The sequence below is a fragment of the Perca fluviatilis genome, chromosome 14, assembly GCF_010015445.1.
Source record: "Perca fluviatilis chromosome 14, GENO_Pfluv_1.0, whole genome shotgun sequence".
NCBI classification, from domain to species: domain Eukaryota; kingdom Metazoa; phylum Chordata; class Actinopteri; order Perciformes; family Percidae; genus Perca; species Perca fluviatilis.
The window spans coordinates 4,101,247-4,120,987 of NC_053125.1; the positions used below are offsets into that span (position 1 = coordinate 4,101,247).

The 19,741-nt window shown below is 40.3% G+C and overlaps 1 protein-coding gene across 1 annotated transcript in view; it reads right to left on the reverse strand.

The window, feature by feature from the left end:
• The window catches only part of adam19a (ADAM metallopeptidase domain 19a), a 314,399-nt gene extending 297,261 nt beyond the window's left edge, over positions 1 to 17,138 (reverse strand). Inside the window, exon 1 of the mRNA XM_039822508.1 lies at positions 16,925 to 17,138. Within this exon, the coding sequence (XP_039678442.1) occupies positions 16,925 to 17,054 (130 nt within the window). The 5' untranslated portion in view covers positions 17,055 to 17,138. The remainder of the gene's footprint in view (positions 1 to 16,924) is intronic.
• Positions 17,139 to 19,741: the final 2,603 nt, after the last annotated feature.

Genomic DNA, 19,741 nt, shown 5'->3' on the forward strand with positions numbered 1-19,741 from the left:
TTGTTTGTCATCTTAATATCCTAAACCATGTGTCCACTGATCTACTGTACATTCAGGTTGTCATGCTGCAATGTGCTTGTCATTTATCAAATAATGTTCCTTGATAATTTCTTTAGGAGAGACAAATGGTGGCAGAACATCAGGAAAAATTCTCTGGTTCACAGAAGGTTTTTTGTATCTGGCTTCGTCTGGAAACATTTTGGCTTCAAAAAAAAGATGATTTTAAAACAACGTGATTAATTATCGTTCATTTATCGTTATGGAGGTAGAATGCACAATTAATCGTGATTTGGATTTAAGGTCATAACGTGCAGCCCTACAGTCCAGCCTTGATCATACAGTATGAACACGGACAGCTGTGGAGTTGCACATGGACGGCAGACGTGCATGTGCTTCTTGCACATGTTCCATATCTGTGCACTAAAAAAACATGATGGCGGCCTCCTGACACCTGTTATCTGTATTTAGCTGAACAACATGACAGACACAAAAACCATGAATTGGCCTTTAGAGTGGTGTTACTGACAGATGTCAGTTTTCCCTAAAAAAATAAAAATCAGTTTAAAAGTGATGGTTCGGAGTAATTTCACCCTAGGGTCCTTTGCACCATGACCTCGAGCCAAACACACACCCCCAGAAGCTTTTTTCACCTGGGTCTAACATTGGGAGCGTTAGCGTAGAGTAGCGTTATCAGCTGAATAGCTTAGCGCAGGGGCTAACGGACCCACGTTTGTATCTCGTAAATGACCCCACTAATAATGCCCGAAATGATACCAGACGTCTACACTAGTACATATAGGTTATGTACTCATAAAACGATGGATTGGAAAGTTTGTAAGTACACCAGAAGTTTATGTAAATAACACTTGCTTCTGCTTTGGCTTCTGCTTTGGTGTTGTTGTTGGTTCTTTTTAAGACGAGTGCTTAGGAATTTGACGTCTACAAATTACAACACCGAAAGAGATGCAACAAAAATATTTTTTAATTTAACTTTTTTTTAAGTAAGTGCTGTAGTATAACTAGCAGGAGACAAGTAATAATTGAGGTAAGTTTGGAGACATTACCTTATTTAATCATTAAATTAATAAATATTTTTGTTGTATCTCTTTCGTGTAGTAATTTGTAAGCCGGCCCTAACACTAGTCGCCTAACCAGGTAGCAGCAGCAACAGAGAGCAGAAGAGAGCAGGCAAGTGTTCATAAACTCTCTAAGTGGCCTTACAAACTTTCCAATCCATCGTTTTATGAGTACATACCTATTTGTACTAGTGTAGACGTTTGGTATCATTTCGGGGCATTATTAGTGGGGTCATTTACGAGATACAAACGTGGGTCCATTAGCCTCTGCGCTAAGCTATTCAGCTGATAACGCTACTCTACGCTAACTCTCCCAATGTTAGACCCAGGTGAAAAAAGCTTCTGGGGGGGTGTTTGGCTCGAGGTCATGGTGCAAAGGACCCTAGGGTGAAATTACTCCGAACCATCACTTTAATATATTTTTCATTTTCATGAGTTGCAGCTGTATACTTTTTTTAAACAGGGAAGAAAAGCCTGTCTTTGCGTTTTGTTTTGATTGTCTGATTTAATAAAAGTGCTTGTGACAGCTCACATGTGGCTTTGACTTACATCTGAACATTTAGCCCACTTTGTAGAAAACACCCAGGTATAAAATAAACATTTTTGTTCTTTATTGCCCAGCCCTAATTAGTAGACATAGGAATCCAGGTATTCTGCCAACCGGATAGAAGATCCTATATGGAACCCAACCATATCCCTGATTTTGATAATCTATTAAACGTTCAAATCATTTCTAAAGCAAAGGGCAAAACATTTGATGTTGTTAACTTCTCAAATGTGAGGATTTACTTAACTTTAGTTAAGGGGAAATGTCATGGTCATTTCTTACTATTTTCTGACATTTAATAGATGAAACAGTTAATTGAAAAACAAATCAAGGGATTAATCGAAAATAAAAAATAACGATTAGTTACAGCCCGTTTTGTAATGTCTATCATCCACATACAACAAAGCTCAGCGACATTTAGTTTGTAACTGCGTTTGGAAAACTTAATTACAGTAAAAAGAATAATCCACAGATCTCACTGTGCTGTTTCATTGAGAACTATTTCTACCACAGTACACCTGCCAACTGTCTATCTCCACACAGTAGGAAGAGTGTGCCAGTACTCACAGATTAGTGATTCACACGTGATGACACATAATTGGAAGCAAACAGCATTCTTCTGAGCTGAGCTACAGTACAGCGATGTTGTGTTTATCATTAGAAGTGTGTAATAATTTAAATAGCATCTGACACTTGCTCTCAGTTATGTTATTTTCAGTTCATCCTGAAAGGGATCAAAAACTTCACGTTTTACAGTTGAACTACATCACACTGTTCTGGCATGGAGACTGATAGCATTAGATTGGAACGGGAAGCTCTCAGAAACAGCACTCTCTGGCAGACCCTCACCTACACACCACAGACCAACAAAGCATAAACATAACACTTGGAAAATGAATAATGACTAAAAGAAGCCCACACAGCTGACCAGAAAGGACCTTGCACAGTATTTCTGTGGATGTTATAAATAACAACCATGCGATCTTGTTAGTTTTCACACAAAAATATTCTTAATGGGTGCAACCTTGCTGTCGAGGTGTGAAAAGGTGAGCTGGGCATTGTCGGGGAACGTGTCGCTAATGAAAGTTTGCCTGTTTAGAGGTCGAGCCACAACAGTTCTGTCGACAGCGCAACCAGTCCCTGCTTACCTCCCTGGAAATAACAGCCCACGCTTTCAAGAGCTCTCAGATCATTCCATACAGATTCCTCTGGGGCTCAGAGAACTGGCCTTGCATTGCAAAAGCATGTGGAGTGCAGTGTGCTCAGTGCCTAGTAAATGGGCCGTGTTGCAGGCGGATATTGTAGAGGGAACTGCTGAGCACGGAGTTTATTTGAATCCCAGCAGAGCAAAAGTGCATTAGGAGTTCGCAGGGCTTTTTTTTAACCTTTTGATGACATGTCTGCGATTGAGAGAGTGTGAGAAAACTGACAAGAAGAGCAATCAAGAAGGGTGCAGAGCACATTGATAACAGGAAGCAGCATTGAGTGAGGTAACAATCCTACGAGCTGCAGAGAAGAATGTATACAGATGTGCAAACCTACACATTAACCCAGGGACGGACTGGGGCTAAAAAACAGCCCTGGACTTTCTCCCAAATAGGCCCATCATCCGGCCATTCGCCCGTAGCCGTGCATGACAGACACTAGCCAGGATGTCCTGATACTATGCCACAATACTGTAGCCTATCAGACGAGGTATTCACAGCAAGTAACATCTCAAAACCAAAGATGATTGGGGGGGGGTTGTGTTTATTAATGAAGGCTCAGCCTTCAAATAAAAACAAAAAATGTACAATGCCATTACATCTGCTTTGAAAATAAAATACAAATAATGAAATGTCACTGGCTACAGAAACAGTACAGAGTATTACTGACAACACTTTCAGAGATAAAATAGGCTACTTGCTGTACCTGAACATGGGGGTTAGATATATTGTAGGCCTATACCAAAGCTACACTGAGAGTGTTAGTTACTATATACTATAACTATTCAAATATAAATGTAGGCCTATATAACATTTGTTGCTTTGTGTTAAAGAATTAGCATTGAATAACCTATTTCATATTTTGTCAATGTCATATTACACTTTTGAGTCATATTAAGGCTGTGAAATGATGAAAATGACTAGGCCCTATCAATGTTGTCTGTGAAGCTTTCACAAACAACCACTAGGTCTTTGCCAGTTCCACAACAGTAAACACAAATATGAAAGAAAACTGCACTCTGATGGAAGACAGACAGAAAGTGCAAGCTAGGATTTTTTGGTTAAACTTTTGGTAACATTTGGTGAATTATTTAAACCCCTTCCCTGTTTGTTAGCACGTTTAGAGTGGTACCAATGCATGCCTGATGTTTTCCCGTTTAATTCAATACCATAGTCTTCATCCTAGCAGCAAAAGTGAGCTCACTACAACCTCTCATATACAACCAAGCGAAATCACGGTCAACCCGCGATTCATTTCTAACGCCTTTAATGTTTCAAATTAACCTAACAGAAATTATTAAATACGGTACGTCTGACAGCACTAATGGCACGGTCATTTTCATAATCATGATGCACACTCATGTTGAGCTGACTATGCAATTTGCTAAGACAGGGATAAAGGCAGCCTACAATGTTTCCTGCTACTGGCACTAACCAGTATTGCTGATGTGAAATTAACTCACGTCTAGGCCGACTCTTCTTCTTCAGTTTTATTTTTACACGTAGCATTATAAGTGATTGTATTTGCACCCCCTGTTGTTGGCTGTTAATATCGCTTTATTAGACTTTTTTTGTGCCGACGGCCGTCGGTTGGACGGCCGTTCTGGACTTTTCCAGAACGCACAGATTGTCAGTCCGTCCCTGCATTAACCCAACTAGAGACTATACCTGACATCAGGGAACGTATTACGACCATGAGAAGTCACATAAAATCATACATGTATTTAACTCATTCTAAGCATTAGGAGCAGTGGACATATATCATCCAGGGAGCAATTTGGGGTTCATTCTCTTGCTCACAGATACTTTGACATGTGGCCGGAGGAGCCTGGGATCAAACCACCAATCTTGTGGGGAAGGGCCGACTCGCTTTTCCTCTGAGCCACTATTCAGGGTTTGACATTAGCAATGGGCATGTTGATTGGCCACAGTTGTTGGCCCGTTCGAGCCAATGATATTGTCTGTGCCAATCAAAGTCATGACTCAGTTCCTTGTAATTTGTGACGACGCAGCATGTGATGGCTGGGTTCAATATTAAACTAGTCAAAATAAAATGTATGAACTATTCATTGAAAACAATGACTTCATAACTAACAGACAATTTAGAGAGAAATAACTATGTAACATATTAAACAAACCAGACTAGAAGATGATACAGATGAAAGTGTGCGCTGTCTCTCCACCGCACACTTGCTAACGTGTGGGCTGCAGCTGCTGCAGTGTGCGCAACGTGTGTGTGTGTGTGTGTGTGTGAGAGACACTGTTTGTGCCAGTGTGTATGTGAACCATCATGTGGCACGTGTGATACTCTGCACATTGTTTAGGTAGAAAAACAACTGAAATGTCCTGACATTAGGTTAGGATGATGGGACTTTACCATCATTAATGAGCTACCTGATCTAAATGTTTCATGGTGGAAGTCCAGGATGTGATTGGATTTGTAGCAATCAAAAATCCTTTCAATTGCATTTGTGACTGATTGAGAATGCCATCTAAAATGAACTCAACTGAAACATGTCTACAATGCAAACTCCATCCACACATTAGTCTAACTGGGCTAGAATGACACAGTTCTGCTAACGTAAAACATGCTGCCCACTGCAGAATGTGTACAGAATTTACCTTGAGGCAAGAAACACTGGTGTAAAACATCTCAAAAGAACGCGTCAGCAGGTTAGATTCGTGGCTGAGGTTAAGTAGTTAACGTGTGCCTGAACATACAACATGCACAAAGAACAAATAAATAACAGCAACTGAGAAGTATCAATTTGTATTAGCTATGTTTCTGTGAGAGGGTCACACAGATCTGCCTGATAATATCAGAGAGTTCCACATTTTGAGATACATCAGCAAGAGCCTATGAGTAAGGGGAATATAACTGAATTGTGATTAATGAAGAGTCCTTGAAACAATCTTCCTCCCAGCTATCTGTGCACACTTATCTGTCTGCACTGGACTACGGGCCCTGGCAGTGCAGAAATACTAAGGATGCACTGAATTTCTCAGCCAATACCGATACAGTTGTGTAGAATTTTAATGTTTTTGAGCCAGGTAAACAAATAAATCTCATAAAAGATTTGAAGACATTTCCCATCATTAGCGAGTTACCTGAAGGCACCACAGAGGGGGCCCCCGTTTCAGAAAGCAGGTTTAGTTTGTTTAGTGACTGAACAAATGCAGTACAGTCATGTTGTTCATGTTGTTGAAACAAGTAAAATTATCCACTTCAACCGCCTTTAACCGAATTCTGTCTTTTTCATTTACAACTTTAGTGTCCACTTCTAGATCAGCTTTTTTTATATTTTGTTCTAAGTAAACCTTATACAGCTGTTTTACAGGGAGCTATAGGAACACACAATTGCATAGAATTTCACAGTGCCAGGGCTTCTAATTTTCAAGTCATCAGCCAATGCTGAAAATCTTACAAGAGCTAAATTGGTCTGTGGAAGTGGATTGCCCCTCTTGCTCGTAATCCCCAGCATTGCTCTGTTTTATCAAGTTTTATCATGGAACACCATCAGTTAGACTATTATTTGTAATGGCCTCTGTATCTTTCCTTGTGGTAGCTGACAATGCGTCTTCATCATCCTCCTGTAAGAGGGATTAAATATATGTTCATAAGCATTCATTAATATTTCTAACTCTATTGGGGAGAAGTAGGAGGTTCAAGCTTTTTTTTTGTCCTGTTGCAATGATGCATCATGTTATCTGCATTCCATTGATGAAGGGTTTTTATATGCTCGTGCACGCCCAGGGTTAACTTAACTCAGAGTTGAGTGACCTAATTCTTATTACCTGTTCTGAAACCAGAAACTCTGAGTTTGACAGATCAGAGTAAGTCAACCCAGAGTTCAGGTTGGAACTCAAAGTTTGTTAAACCTGCTTTCTGAAATACCTCTCCGGTCGGAGCCCACCTGCTTCGTTGTTTGGTTACATAATTCACTCACGGGGAAGGCAAACTGTTGCTACACGGTGACATCAGGGAAGTAGGAGAATTTTCTGTTGTTTTTCCGTCATCTAACAATACCCTGTTAGCTGCATGCTACCAGCCCGTAAGCTACAATGTCCGCCGCGGGGATTTCACCTTCTTGAATGTTGAGTCATTCCGTCGGTCTGTGCTCTCTTGGCCTCCAGGGGCCCTTTTCAGGAAGGAGGTTTAACAAACTCTGAGTCTAATCCTGAACTCTTGATTTACCTTGAGATAGGAAACTTTTCGGTTCCAGAACAGCTTATTTTAGTTGGTTCAATCAACTCAGAGTAGGTTGACTCAGAGTTAAGCGTCTGTACCACCACAATAAAAAGGCAGCATGAATGGAGCCATGGCACTACGATTCACCATGGCAACAACCACAAACAAATTGGTCGGCATACTTTATCCCTCTGGAACTGGAACTACTCATGCGCACATACAGCGAGTTCAAATGTATATATATATATTTTTTTTTTTTTAAAGCAGCATGGTGCTGCTGCAAAATAGCAAGAATTGGTGTGGAAGAAAATTGCTTCTGGAGTCAATGCGTAAGCTGTAATATAGTGTATTCATTTCATATTTAATCACAGGTAGCCTATAATATTACTGGTGAAAACTGGAATGGTTTTACACCTATAATTTCATTTAGGTCCTGCGGGCGAAAAAGTAAACTACTACTAATCCCATTCTGAAGTTGCAGCACCATGTCATTAACAGAAATATAATTCATAATCATGTCTTTCTTTTTAATGGCTCTCACTGGTTTGTGTCCTGGGAACTCTACAAAACATTTAAAAAATGTTTCGAGTGAGGAACACTTTTCTGATGGCTCTGCATACAGTGGCTTTACTATTATGCTGCACATCACCAATGTGATGAAAAGAAAACTGCCATTTGCAAAAAACATAATGCGACGCAAAGAATCTGCTGTGATGTAAGAGACGTTAGTGATATGAGAACAGATAAGGTATCTACATATCTAATGGACGGTGAAGAAAAACGATACCGTTCAAATAGGTAGTTATCTGGAAAGGAAAATACATGTAGTCACGGCCTCAATATCATCTCCCGACGTGTGTTTAACTCTCTGCGAAGTAATACAGCTTCTTCATCAACGGGCTCATCGACAAAAGGACATGCCATGTTTTGAGAAAAAAACGTTTTATAATCTGCCTAACATAGTTAATAAACCAACAGTTTTTTTATTCATGCAGATAACAAACTGCGCTAAAATGGGCCTTATACGGACTGAATGAGGAAATGAAAGAGCACTGTGTCAGAGCGAGGAGACTTTATTGAAGAAAACCTGCTCCCGACCAGGTTAGGTTCACAGACTCAGTTACCATAGTAACGGATAGGGGTGGGGGAACAGTATAGTATCACGATATTTTTTGTGGCAATACTGTATTGATACACAGACGCCAAGTATCAATCTTTTATGATATATGTGTTGGTCAGTCTGTCTACTTGACAATCCCAATTTGCAGAAATACAACTGAAGTGAGATGAACAAACAGAGAATTTTATCTTTTTTCGATAAAACAGATGTTGACAACATTTTCCTTTGGGGACATTTGAAGTTGGAAAAAAAGTAATACATTGCAATATATCGCAGAATATTGCAATATGTTTAAAATCGCAATAATATCGTATCGTAACATAAGTATCGTGATGCTATCGTATCGTGAGGCCTCTGGTCATTCCCACCCCTAGTAATGGACTCTGAGGTTAAGTTACCTTTCTTTCTGAAACGGGCTGGAGTAACCACTCCTTCTCAGGTTTAAATAACCTCCCTTTCTGAAACGGAAAACCCACTGTTTCCCTCATCTCAGGGTTAACAAACTCAGAGTTTTCACTAAACCTGCTTTCTGAAACGAGCCCCAGGTCATTTCAGGTAATCGTTGTACACTTGAAATGTCACAGGAACATTCTTTTTCAAAGCTGGATAGGCTACTGTTGTATGAGTCAGCGCAATTAACACAACATTAAGGCAGTGCAAAAATAAACATTGGCTATTGCCACCCGAGATGTCTAGCTGATGCACCAGTGCATCCCTAAGAAATGCCAGAGATATGTTTGAAATTGTTTGGAAACAGTCATAACATCACAGTTTGTCTACCACAGTTTTTCTTTTTTTTTTAAATGTCCTGCACATTAGATATCCTCACAATTCTTAAAATACATTTTTTGTTTATTTTTTGTTATCTAAAGAAATAGCTAAATTATTTCCCCTCTGACAGTTTATTCTCTTGTCTTCAGATGATCAGAGGCTGTGTTCAGAGATGAACTGTTATTGGCAGATGGATGATTTGATGGTTGATGACAGTGGTTCTGCTGACTGCTGCACATTTGCTCCCAGCTTTAATGGCACACAATCACCACTTTCCTGATGTATTGTTTTTTTTGGAGGGGATTTTCAAGCAGGCAATTGGAACAGAGGAACAGCCAATTATCACTGTTCTATATAGAGTGTTTTCTGGCCAGTTGTGATCTGCAGCCAATTAACTGGTGCATTACTGGTTGACACCATGCTGCAAAAGGAAACGCTGATACAAAGTAATGGATTGACCAAAAATGAAACAATATGGTAAAACATAAAGGGAGGACAGACTGCTTGGGAAGCAAAGAGGAAAAGTGGCAGTCCTCTTCTGTTGGACCTGCTGCCAGGTTCCAGCAAGCGTTACTTAAAGATGCAGTAGTATAAAACTAACTTTCTGTCACATTTGCTGAAACAGACCCTATGTTCCAGTAGAACTACATGAATTATATAATATATAAAAAATCCAGCTCCTCTGGCACCTCCTACAGCCTGTACTGCGATTGGCAAAATTCCACCGCTCCCGGTTGATTTTCTCCAATCAGGGCCACAGGGCTATCTGCCTGTCAATCACTGCTCAGGCACGTACACGCATATATAGCGTTCTCCCCTCCCCCTTCCCCCGCACACAAGCTGCAGAAAAGTTTCCCAAAACTCTGGTGGTGAAGTGGCTTTTCAGAGATGGCGTGAGCTCCGGGATTTTAAAAATCTGAAGAACGATGCAGACGTAGCCACATTTCTTCTCGACAGGTAACATAATTACCATGAATGATTTAGCTTTCACTTGGTTATTAGTAGTCAGAAGTCCACAAAGCTACGTTGGTGAGGATAATAGTAACGTTTGCACAGTGGTCGGTCAGATATGATGCTGAAATGGCTAACGCTAGCCTGCTAGTTAGCATCGTTTTACTGTTGGTGAGTAAAGTTAACGTTGCGTTAGTGTTTAGTTAACATGTTGTCTGTCTGACATGCTGGCATTTCTGTCAAACTCCCTTGTGTGGGAGGGGCTTAGGAGACGGTTTGGGCTGCAGCAGAAAGGGGGGAGGGACTGAGAAGTTGTCAACGTTCAAATTTGTTAGCAAAGTCCTGGCTCTTCACAATCTTACCTACAGCAGCTTTAAGTGAATATAACGTGTAGTTCCTTTTAGCAACAGTTTGCTTTATTTGCATTCGTTTTTTTCAAAAGTATCATCGTCTTAAAATTTCATGTCAGGATATAATGTTAGTGTCCTTTCTCTCACAGATAGTCTTTGGATCTGAATAAAATAAAATGTTTTACTACTGAGTCCGTTCAGCTTCACAGATATCACACTTACATAGCGAATGAACAACAGGAACTAACATTAGCTTGTTGTCTCATCTGGGGTCTGATAAACAGTAAATTTATCAAATTCAGTGTCCATAATGCTATTTTCCAAGCCACATAGCTGACACAGCTTAGGCACATGCTTGGTTCTTTTGGTCAATGATTGTAAAGATTTACAAAGAATAGGTTTACGACATTTACTCTTTAACTGGGACTTTTAGGGACCGATTGGTGGGATTGCTGTGGACGAAGCGCAAATTACGTTTTACCATGTATCAAGCTAATTTATATAGCTCACGTTACTGTATTGTGTGAACAGTTATCTTAATTTTAATATTCTAAGTGGCATTTTCTTTTTGCATGGTGCAATAAACTATTTCCCTTTCCAAGACTATTTTGCAGAGCCACCATCTCCTTTCCGGAGCTTATCGCTGCCAAAAAGAGTTGTGACTGGTTTAAATGCAAGAAACTAGGGCTGCAGCTATAGATTATTTTAGTAATTGAGTATTCTACCGATTATTCCATTTATTAATCGAGTAATCGGATAAGAAACACTTTTGTTTTATTGAAGAGCAATAATATACAATAGTTTGGGTTAATTTTTTGAAAAAGCAACATTTGTATTGCCTACATTGCTTACTAGGGTTGGGCATCGAGAACCGATTCCTAATCGGAATCGTTTCAAAAATTACGATTCCATCGGAATCGTTTCTTTATTGGAATCGTTTTGGAATCGTTTGGAGGATTTGGTTTCATATCCGATCATCACATCCCAATTTATCATGCGCAAGTTTGGGTTTCCGTAGCGGCCAGGTGCTTGTTGTGTTGCAGCCATGGAGCACAGTAAGCGGTGCTCTAGTGTGGCTTTATTTTTTGTTGAAAAAGCTGTAAAACCGCAAACCACCTTTGAATCAAAATAAAACTTTCCTCTTATTTGTGAAAATAAGCGACCCGTTGTGTGACCCGTTTCAACTCCACCCCTCAAAGAATCGGAATCGAGAACCGATAAGAACCGGAATCGAAAGGAAGAATCGGAATTGGAATCAGAATCGTTAAAATCCAAACGATGCCCAACCCTATTGCTTACAATATAATTTCTCAATAAACTAAACACTTTAACTGCATTTAAGTGCCATATTACATTGTTTTTAAAGAAAACATTTTCCGAAATGCAATAACAACCTCAAACTAAGGCAGACATTAAACATACAATTCAATTTTATTTATTTATAGTATCAAATCATAACAAGAGTTATCTCGAGACAATTTACAGATAGAGTAGGTCTAGACCACACTCTATAATTTACAAAGCCCCAACAATATTTAATTCCCCCAAGAGCAAGCAGTGCGACAGTGGCGAGGAAAAACTCCCTCTTGGGAAGAGGAACATACATAAACATTACCTTAAGTTGTGCAACTTAACTTTCAGAACTGAAAGTTTCAACCTGAGACTGATCTGTATATAGGCCTATATGTAAATATTAGTTATACTCAACCTATTTTCATTTGTATAATTGATTACAATGTCACACAGCTCTGTTACACTTATGCAAGTAGATCGTTGATCAGCTGTTTCTCCATGAATAGAGAGAGTGAGAGAAAATGGTACGCAACAATCAGCTGTTTTTCCAAAGGGATAGTCAGCAAGTCGGCTCTTTAGATCAGATTGTGGATTTTCTTGTCTTTGTTTTTGGTAGTTGTTGTGTTTGGTGTAGTTTCATCATCCATACGTCTCGTGATTTACTTTTGTCGGGTCCGCTTCGTGGAATGGAGGATTAAGTTAGACTCAATAGTGTTAGATTGCATCTGACAGTACAACAAGTGTTCATGTTATTGGATATTTTAAACATAACTAGATTTATGCTCTCTTAGGGCTGGGGGATATGCCCTAAAAAAAAAATCCCTTTCTTCACAAAAATCCAATTTAAGATTTTAATCGATTTCACTTTATGAGGTTTTTTAACTTTAATATGAGTTCCCCCAGCCTGCCTATTGTCCCCCAGTGGCTAGAAATGGCAATAGGTGTAAACCAAGCCCTGGGTATCCTGCTCTGCCTTTGAGAAAATGAAAGCTCAGATGGGCCGATCTGGAATCTTCCCTATATGACGTCATAAGGGGAAAGGCATAGACAGTATATAAAGTGGACTAACAGATCCCGTTGCTCTGGACGGAGACCAGTGAAGGATATTAGAAGCACTATTCCGGTGAGCGCTGAGCGTTAATGCACAGCCTCCAACTGAGAGAGACGACGTGAGCAACCTGTCTGAAAGTTGTAAGTCTTCTGGTAGTTGTGCCAAGAGAAATCTCAATCATTCCCAATCTTGCAGAGACAGAGAGCGTAGGTATATGTAAGGAGATAACATAGGGACAGGCTAATTATTGCTAACTAAAATGCTAGTTAAAATTAGTAATTAAACTTAAACCGCTAATGTAAGTCGAAACTGCCTGCGAGCTTCTCCTGACTATACGGTAATTCCTCTACTATGCGACAGTAAGTGGCGTGGTTATGACTAGGGCTGGCCATCGTTCAAAATCTTTCGATCCGGTGCCAATTTCGATACCTCAGTTTCGATGCCGGTTCCTAACGATACTTTTTTCGATACCATATGTTTTAAAATCCATTTCAACCTCAACAAAAATACATTAAACCCAAAGCTTTTATTTTCCACCTTAATTGTGAATCAAAACAGTTATCAAAATGTAAAAATTCTGTTAACACTGCTCATTCAGAGTAACATTAATAAAGTTGCCTTGCCTTACAAGCTCAGCCTGTCAGTCATCAGGGCAGACAAACCACCGTTGTGCCTGCTTGTCTAAGAGGAAGTGTAACGTCAGCCACACCGCGACCGCTTTCGGTGGTGTGTGTGTGTGTGTGTGTGTGTGTGTGTGTGTGTGTGTGTGTGTGTGTGTGTGTGTGTGTGTGTTGGTCGGAGCTCTGCACTCTGTCAGTATGCAGAGAGGACAGAAAAGCTTGCGCTTATGCGATCAGACACTTTTTTTTCGATACTCATAGGATCGGTGCCATAAAAGTATCGACGTTTGGTGCCGAGCCCCAGTTATGACACAATCGTTAGCCTATTTTTTAGGGCTGTACCGAATACCAGTTTTTGATCTTCGAAGCTTCGGTGCTTTTCAACAGCGAATATTCGAAGCTTCGGTGGCGGCCGCAGCGGCAGGGGAAACCAACATTTCCAAACTGCACCTGAAGGCAGCTTTTTTTCACGGTAAAAGAGACAAGCGAGATGAAGCCACTGCTTTGTTGTTGCAGGACACAGTCCCCTGTTACTACAGTAGGCTACGTCTTTACTGTTCGTCATTAACTGCCGTAGCCTATTCGCAAGTCACGTTATTTTCCATGAAAATTAAGTGCACATTTTTATCACGTGTAAATGGCGGATAAAAGCAGCTCATTCTACTTACAGAACTCAGGTGATTTCTCAAGCTTGATGTGCTGTTGTGGTAGGCCAGTTTCAAATTGCATATTTGACACTGCCTTTGTCTTGTCCTCATTTACTTTAAAGTTCTCCCACACAGATTTTGTCTTCTTTTCGCTGAATCGTGACGGTAATGACGTTCAACTCATGGGCGTTTTAACTGGGGCATGTGACCTGACGTCCCAGTAAAATATCAAAGTCTCCTATATTTCGCAGTAGATTAATTTAGATTGATAATAACTAGTAAAAAGGATAATACATTTTGTTTCTATTATTTTATTTTCCACAATGTCAAAGCAACGCAGCTTAACCCAAAATACAAGCTCAGGCATGCACTTCTGTCCATGCAAACTGCGCTGTTCTGCACTCTAGCCAGAGAATACTCCCGTTGCAGGAACACTTTAGTAGTCCAAGAAGAAGCAAATATATTTATTAAGTATAACGAGGTTGGGTTGTCCATCCTATTAAAATGGCTAGGCTATATAAGAAAATTGTAAAAGAAAGTATTATATTTTGAACATATTCAAGCACGAATGAGAACCGTTTGGAGGGGGATGCCAGGTTGTGCAAAAAAAAAACAAAAAAAACCGAATATTCGAATGTCAAATTGATCAAATCTAATCGAATACCAACCCACCAAACGAATATTCGAATATTCGGGTCCAGCCCTACTATTTTTACAAAAACATCTGCTACAGAGCCATAATGTGAGATACAAGGTAATTGAGTCTTTTATACATTGTCGTGTTTCTTTAGAAATAAACAATGAACAAATAGAGTCTTTAAACGCTTCAGATGTAAAGTTATTCGCTGCCAAAGTGACGTCAAAATGAATGGCAGTCAATGGAATGCTAACAGCGAGTGATCGTTTGGTATCATCAAAATGGCGCCATAGGAAGTTCAAGTTCTGAAGCGAGGCTTACCCCCTTGGGGAAAGGTTACCTCCCCTTTCTCTGCTTTGCACGCCTAGAGAATTTGGCCCGCCCATGAGAAAGAGAGAGACATCATGGCTTGCAAAGTGGCAGTTGGTCAAGGCCACACCCCCACCCTCCACCTTACCCCCCCTCTGTCCTCCTCAATAGCATTTAAAGCTACAGACACAGAAATGGCACGTCCTAAGGAAAGCTCATTGTGAGACTGGCTCTAGTGGCTGTAATTCTGCACCAAGGCTGAATTTTGGGAAAGAGACTTCAGATACAGTATTAGGGGACCACTAAGGTCTATATAAAAGAGACTTCAGATACAGTATTAGGTGACCACTAAGGCCTATATAAAAGAGACTTCAGATACAGTATTAGGGGACCACTAAGGCCTATATAAAAGAGACTTCAGATACAGTATTAGGGGACCACTAAGGTCTATATAAAAGAGACTTCAGATACAGTATTAGGTGACCACTAAGGCCTATATAAAAGAGACTTCAGATACAGTATTAGGGGACCACTAAGGTCTATATAAAAGAGACTTCAGATACAGTATTAGGGGACCACTAAGGTCTATATAAAAGCATCCAAAAAGCAGCATGTCATAGGACCTTTAAGGAGAAAACCGATTTCCATTTAAACAAATCGAGTTAACTACACATTCGACTTAATCAATAAAATCGATTTATCACCCAGCCCTATGTTCTCTCTCTGAAAACTTGACTGTGTTGAAGTTAGTGCAGCAGCCACACACACACACACACACACACACAAACACACACACACACACAAACACACACACACACACACACACACACACACACACACACACATACACACACACACACACACACACACACACACACACACGGGTGGTTAACTACATTAACTTGGAACATCCTTCTTGAATAGAGGATAGTGTTTAAATCGAATTTTTCCTTGAGTAAGTTCAGGCCACATGACCGACAGGGTGATGCCTCTTCATACCAGCCTCTTTCACACACGCTGGCCTTTTTGTGGATGGCTGAGAATGGGAACGTGCTGAATACATTCAAGTTTTTGAGTTAATTTTGTGACGTTTCAAATAACTGACAGGACTCCCAGCCAAGTCAGATCCTTAACAGTGGGAAATAGAGTCCAACCAGGTATTTACATAGTGGTGGTTTCACCCATAAAGTCCAGAAAAACGGACTTTCTGTGACATAATTGGACTACTCTACTGTACCGGTCTGCTGGATTCCAGCATTTATCTACTCTGCTGCCTTTTATGGACAACGCACAAAGAAGACCGGGCTGACTCTGTAGTTTGGCTGACAAAAACTATTGTAATTTTTTTTACTACTGACAATTCGTGGTTAAGCCTAACTACATGTTAAACAATTTGCATTTTTATTTGTTCTGCTACAATACAAAACTGCACAAATGTCTATAATAAATCTTAAATAAAAAAAGATGTGGTTAACGGCAGCCGCTCCCTTCGATACGTGCTTGGATTAAGAGACGCTCGCCCGAAACACGTTTAATAACTCTAAAATTTAATGTTCCCTTGCATACAGTGAAATATAAACATATGATAAAACATATTGTACCTTGTTTTTAAAACAACCAATGTCTTCCGTTAAATTCGGCATGAAAGTCACAACTCAACAATGTCAACTTTTATCATTTGACCTTATTCCACCCCCCAAGAACCCACCACCAATTTCAGGAGGAGGAAGTTGTGGGAGTAACGTTAACGAGAGAGTCGGTGAAAAGTAGAGATGTTATCACATCGTTATTCAGTGGTTATGTGTTGGTGTTTTGGATCCAGACCATGGCAACATGAAGAATACATCCATACTATTCAGAAAAGATCTAGTAGGTCATGTGTGTCTTGTGCCTTTGCCTTATAAGCAAAGGGGCATTAAATTGCCAGATTTGTATATGGAATTTGGCGTGCGCTGCCCCGAGATTTATATAACGGCTAATAACTCGTAAAGTAAAGTTTCAGTGGTATCACGTCAAACAAATACTGCTTCAATTAAAACCCGTAATGTCACCACATTTAAAATATGTAATACGTGTATCTATTGTGCTTCAATGTCTCAACACGCAACTGGTAGATGCTAAAAGAAGTTTTACAGCATGTCCGCTCTTTTTTTTTTACCTTGTTCTCCGGTGTTTCCGCTGGCTCTGTCCAGTGTGCCGTTCAGCAATAGAAATGAAAGAAAAACGAGCAAACGTCCACATTTTGCCGGTGATATTTGGGCATTTTTCTGCCTGTGTTTACTGTACATCCCTGTGACCCTCGGTACCGCCGACCGTCCTCCCTTTCCTCGCCGTGTTCAACTCTGCCTCCCTCTGACTCCTCCGTGAGTCAAATCGTCAAAGACGGCAAAGTAAAATACAGCACTTCCTGTCTAAACCATCAAAATAAAACCGTAGCCTACTAAACTAATAGCCTACTAATAAAAACTACAAGTGAACCTTTAAACAATTAAGGGATCATAGGGCTAACTTATTAGATTATTATTATTAATATTATTATTACGATTATTTATTCATTTAGAATGCTCGTTTAACAAAGTCATAAGTCGGTGAGTCTGCAGTTTTACCTCAAAATTTACCATGTGATGCTTGCACAATGAGACAACTCTCATTGACTGACATGATTCGAAGCACGGCACTCGTGCACACTCAAGATACACTCAATATTTAAAAAGCACGAGTCTAAGAGCAGTTAATGCTCAAAACGGAATTTTTCAATATCACAATTGTATGAAGGACTCAAAGGACTAAAGATATAATGTCGAAGGTGGAAAACGAAATGCATTCTACTATGGCCAGTGGATATCACATATCTGCCAGGTGTTTTTTAACAGCTACATATATAGAGAGCCGAAGTCACGCCCCTTCCGGTGAACCACATGGGATCTTAATTTGGAAAAAATATGAACAAGAGTCAATGGAGCAATAATAATTAGTTTTTTTAATTACAAATATAACGTTCGTCAATTTAAAAGATAATTTTTCAACCGAAGAAAGTCTCAGATAGTTGTAGGTTTGTCATATGACCACTTAGTTTTGTGTGAAATCGCTCAGTGAACTACATCTCTCGTCTCACATAATTTTACGTCACCTAGCTTGATGCTCAACTTGCTCGCTAGGTAGCTAGCTCTGTTCCACAACACATGTAACGTTATCTTACCTGATGTGTTTAATCCAGCGAAGTGTTTTCAGCAGATTAGCAAAAGAGCAAGCGAGATCCTCTGCTCATTTGAGTAACGTTACATCCCCAGTACGATACACAGAGACATCCACGCAACATTTAAGTCTTTGTAATTACGTATATTCCAACCCGGTCTCACGGCAGTTCGTGTAAATATACCGGTACACGTTATTCTTAATATATTGATACGTGTTCACGGAGACGTTTTTTCTCGTTTTTTACGTGTAACTGTCACGTTATTTTTTACGTGTAAATGTCACATTATTTTCTCGGGGAAAGGACGCCGGGAGGCGGCCGGAAAGGTCGCTCCATAAGCATGGAGGCGCCCGCGAGGCGACCTGCTGGGGACCCGCCGGGAGGCGGCCGAAAAGGATGCTCCATAAGCCGGGAGGCTAGGCGGCTCCGCTGGGGACCCCCGCCAATAACGGGATGGCGGAGGTTGGGTTTAGGAAAAAACTTACGGGGAAAGGGCGCCTTAAACGCCGGAGAAAGGGCGCCTTAAATGCCGGGGAAAGGGCACCTTAAACGCCTGGGAAAGGGCGCCTTAAACGCCGGGGAAAGGGCGCCTTAAACGCCGGGGAAAGGGCGCCTTAAACGCCGGAGAAAGGGCGCCTTAAACGCCGGGGAAAGGGCACCTTAAACGCCGGGGAAAGGGCGCCTTAAACCCCGGGTGAAAGTCCTGTGTTGTAGGGACCAACCTCCCTACGCGGATTTTCGGCTTTTTATATTACTCCCTACGATTTCGTGCTGTGGACACGAAATATGCTTCCCATTGAAATACATTAGTTCACATTTTCGTGTTGTACACCACGTAAAAAACGACAAAAACGTCTCCGTGAACACGTATCAATAGATTCAAATAACGTCACATTTACACGAACTTCCATGAGACCGGGCTGTATATTCACAGTCTTACACTTCAACGGTTTAACAACAAACCAAGAATTTCTTTGGTTGAAAAATTACGAACATCATATTTGTAATCCATGGTTCAATTCAAACGGGATAAAAAAATTATTATTATCTTTCCATTGACTCTCATTCATATTTTTTCGAAAGATAAGTCCCATTGGCCTGAAGTAGAAGGGCGTGAAAACCGAAGTCACGCCCTTCTACTTCCGCCATTTCAGGGCCATGGGGTCTATCTTTTGAAAAAAAATTGTGCAATTGAGGAAGTTTAATGGAATTTCACCGTTCCCTTGTAGATTTCTAATGCAATTCTTCAAAATGTACACAAAAATACATAAATGGAAACATGGCTACTGTATGCACTAAAATATGTATTAGCCTACTAAAATGGGATACTCTAGACATGGTGGTATCAATACATTTCCTGCGTTACAACTGTCTTGAGTGACTCCTGCTGAAAATGCTCTATAGGCTTCATTAAACTCTCAAAGGTCTGCAAGTAAGTACGATACACGGAAAAAAGAGGGAGTTCTCTGCGCTTCTGCAGACCACAACAATCCGGTGCAACCAAGGCAGGACACAACAGAATAAATAGCAAAAAATTGTGACTAACGTTTCGATGCATAGTTCAACTATGCATCGAAACATTAGTCACTGTTATGCACCTTAAGAAATAAAATCATCAAGTAGAAGACATCCGTGTTGCACCGGCAATTTCTTGCTATTTATTAAGTACGATACACATTAGTGTATCCTAGGTCTTTCAGTTAAAAATAACAAAGCTTTGAAAAAAATGAACACATTACATTTAATTTGCTTCAAAGTTAAAGAGCCCCCTGGTTTCTT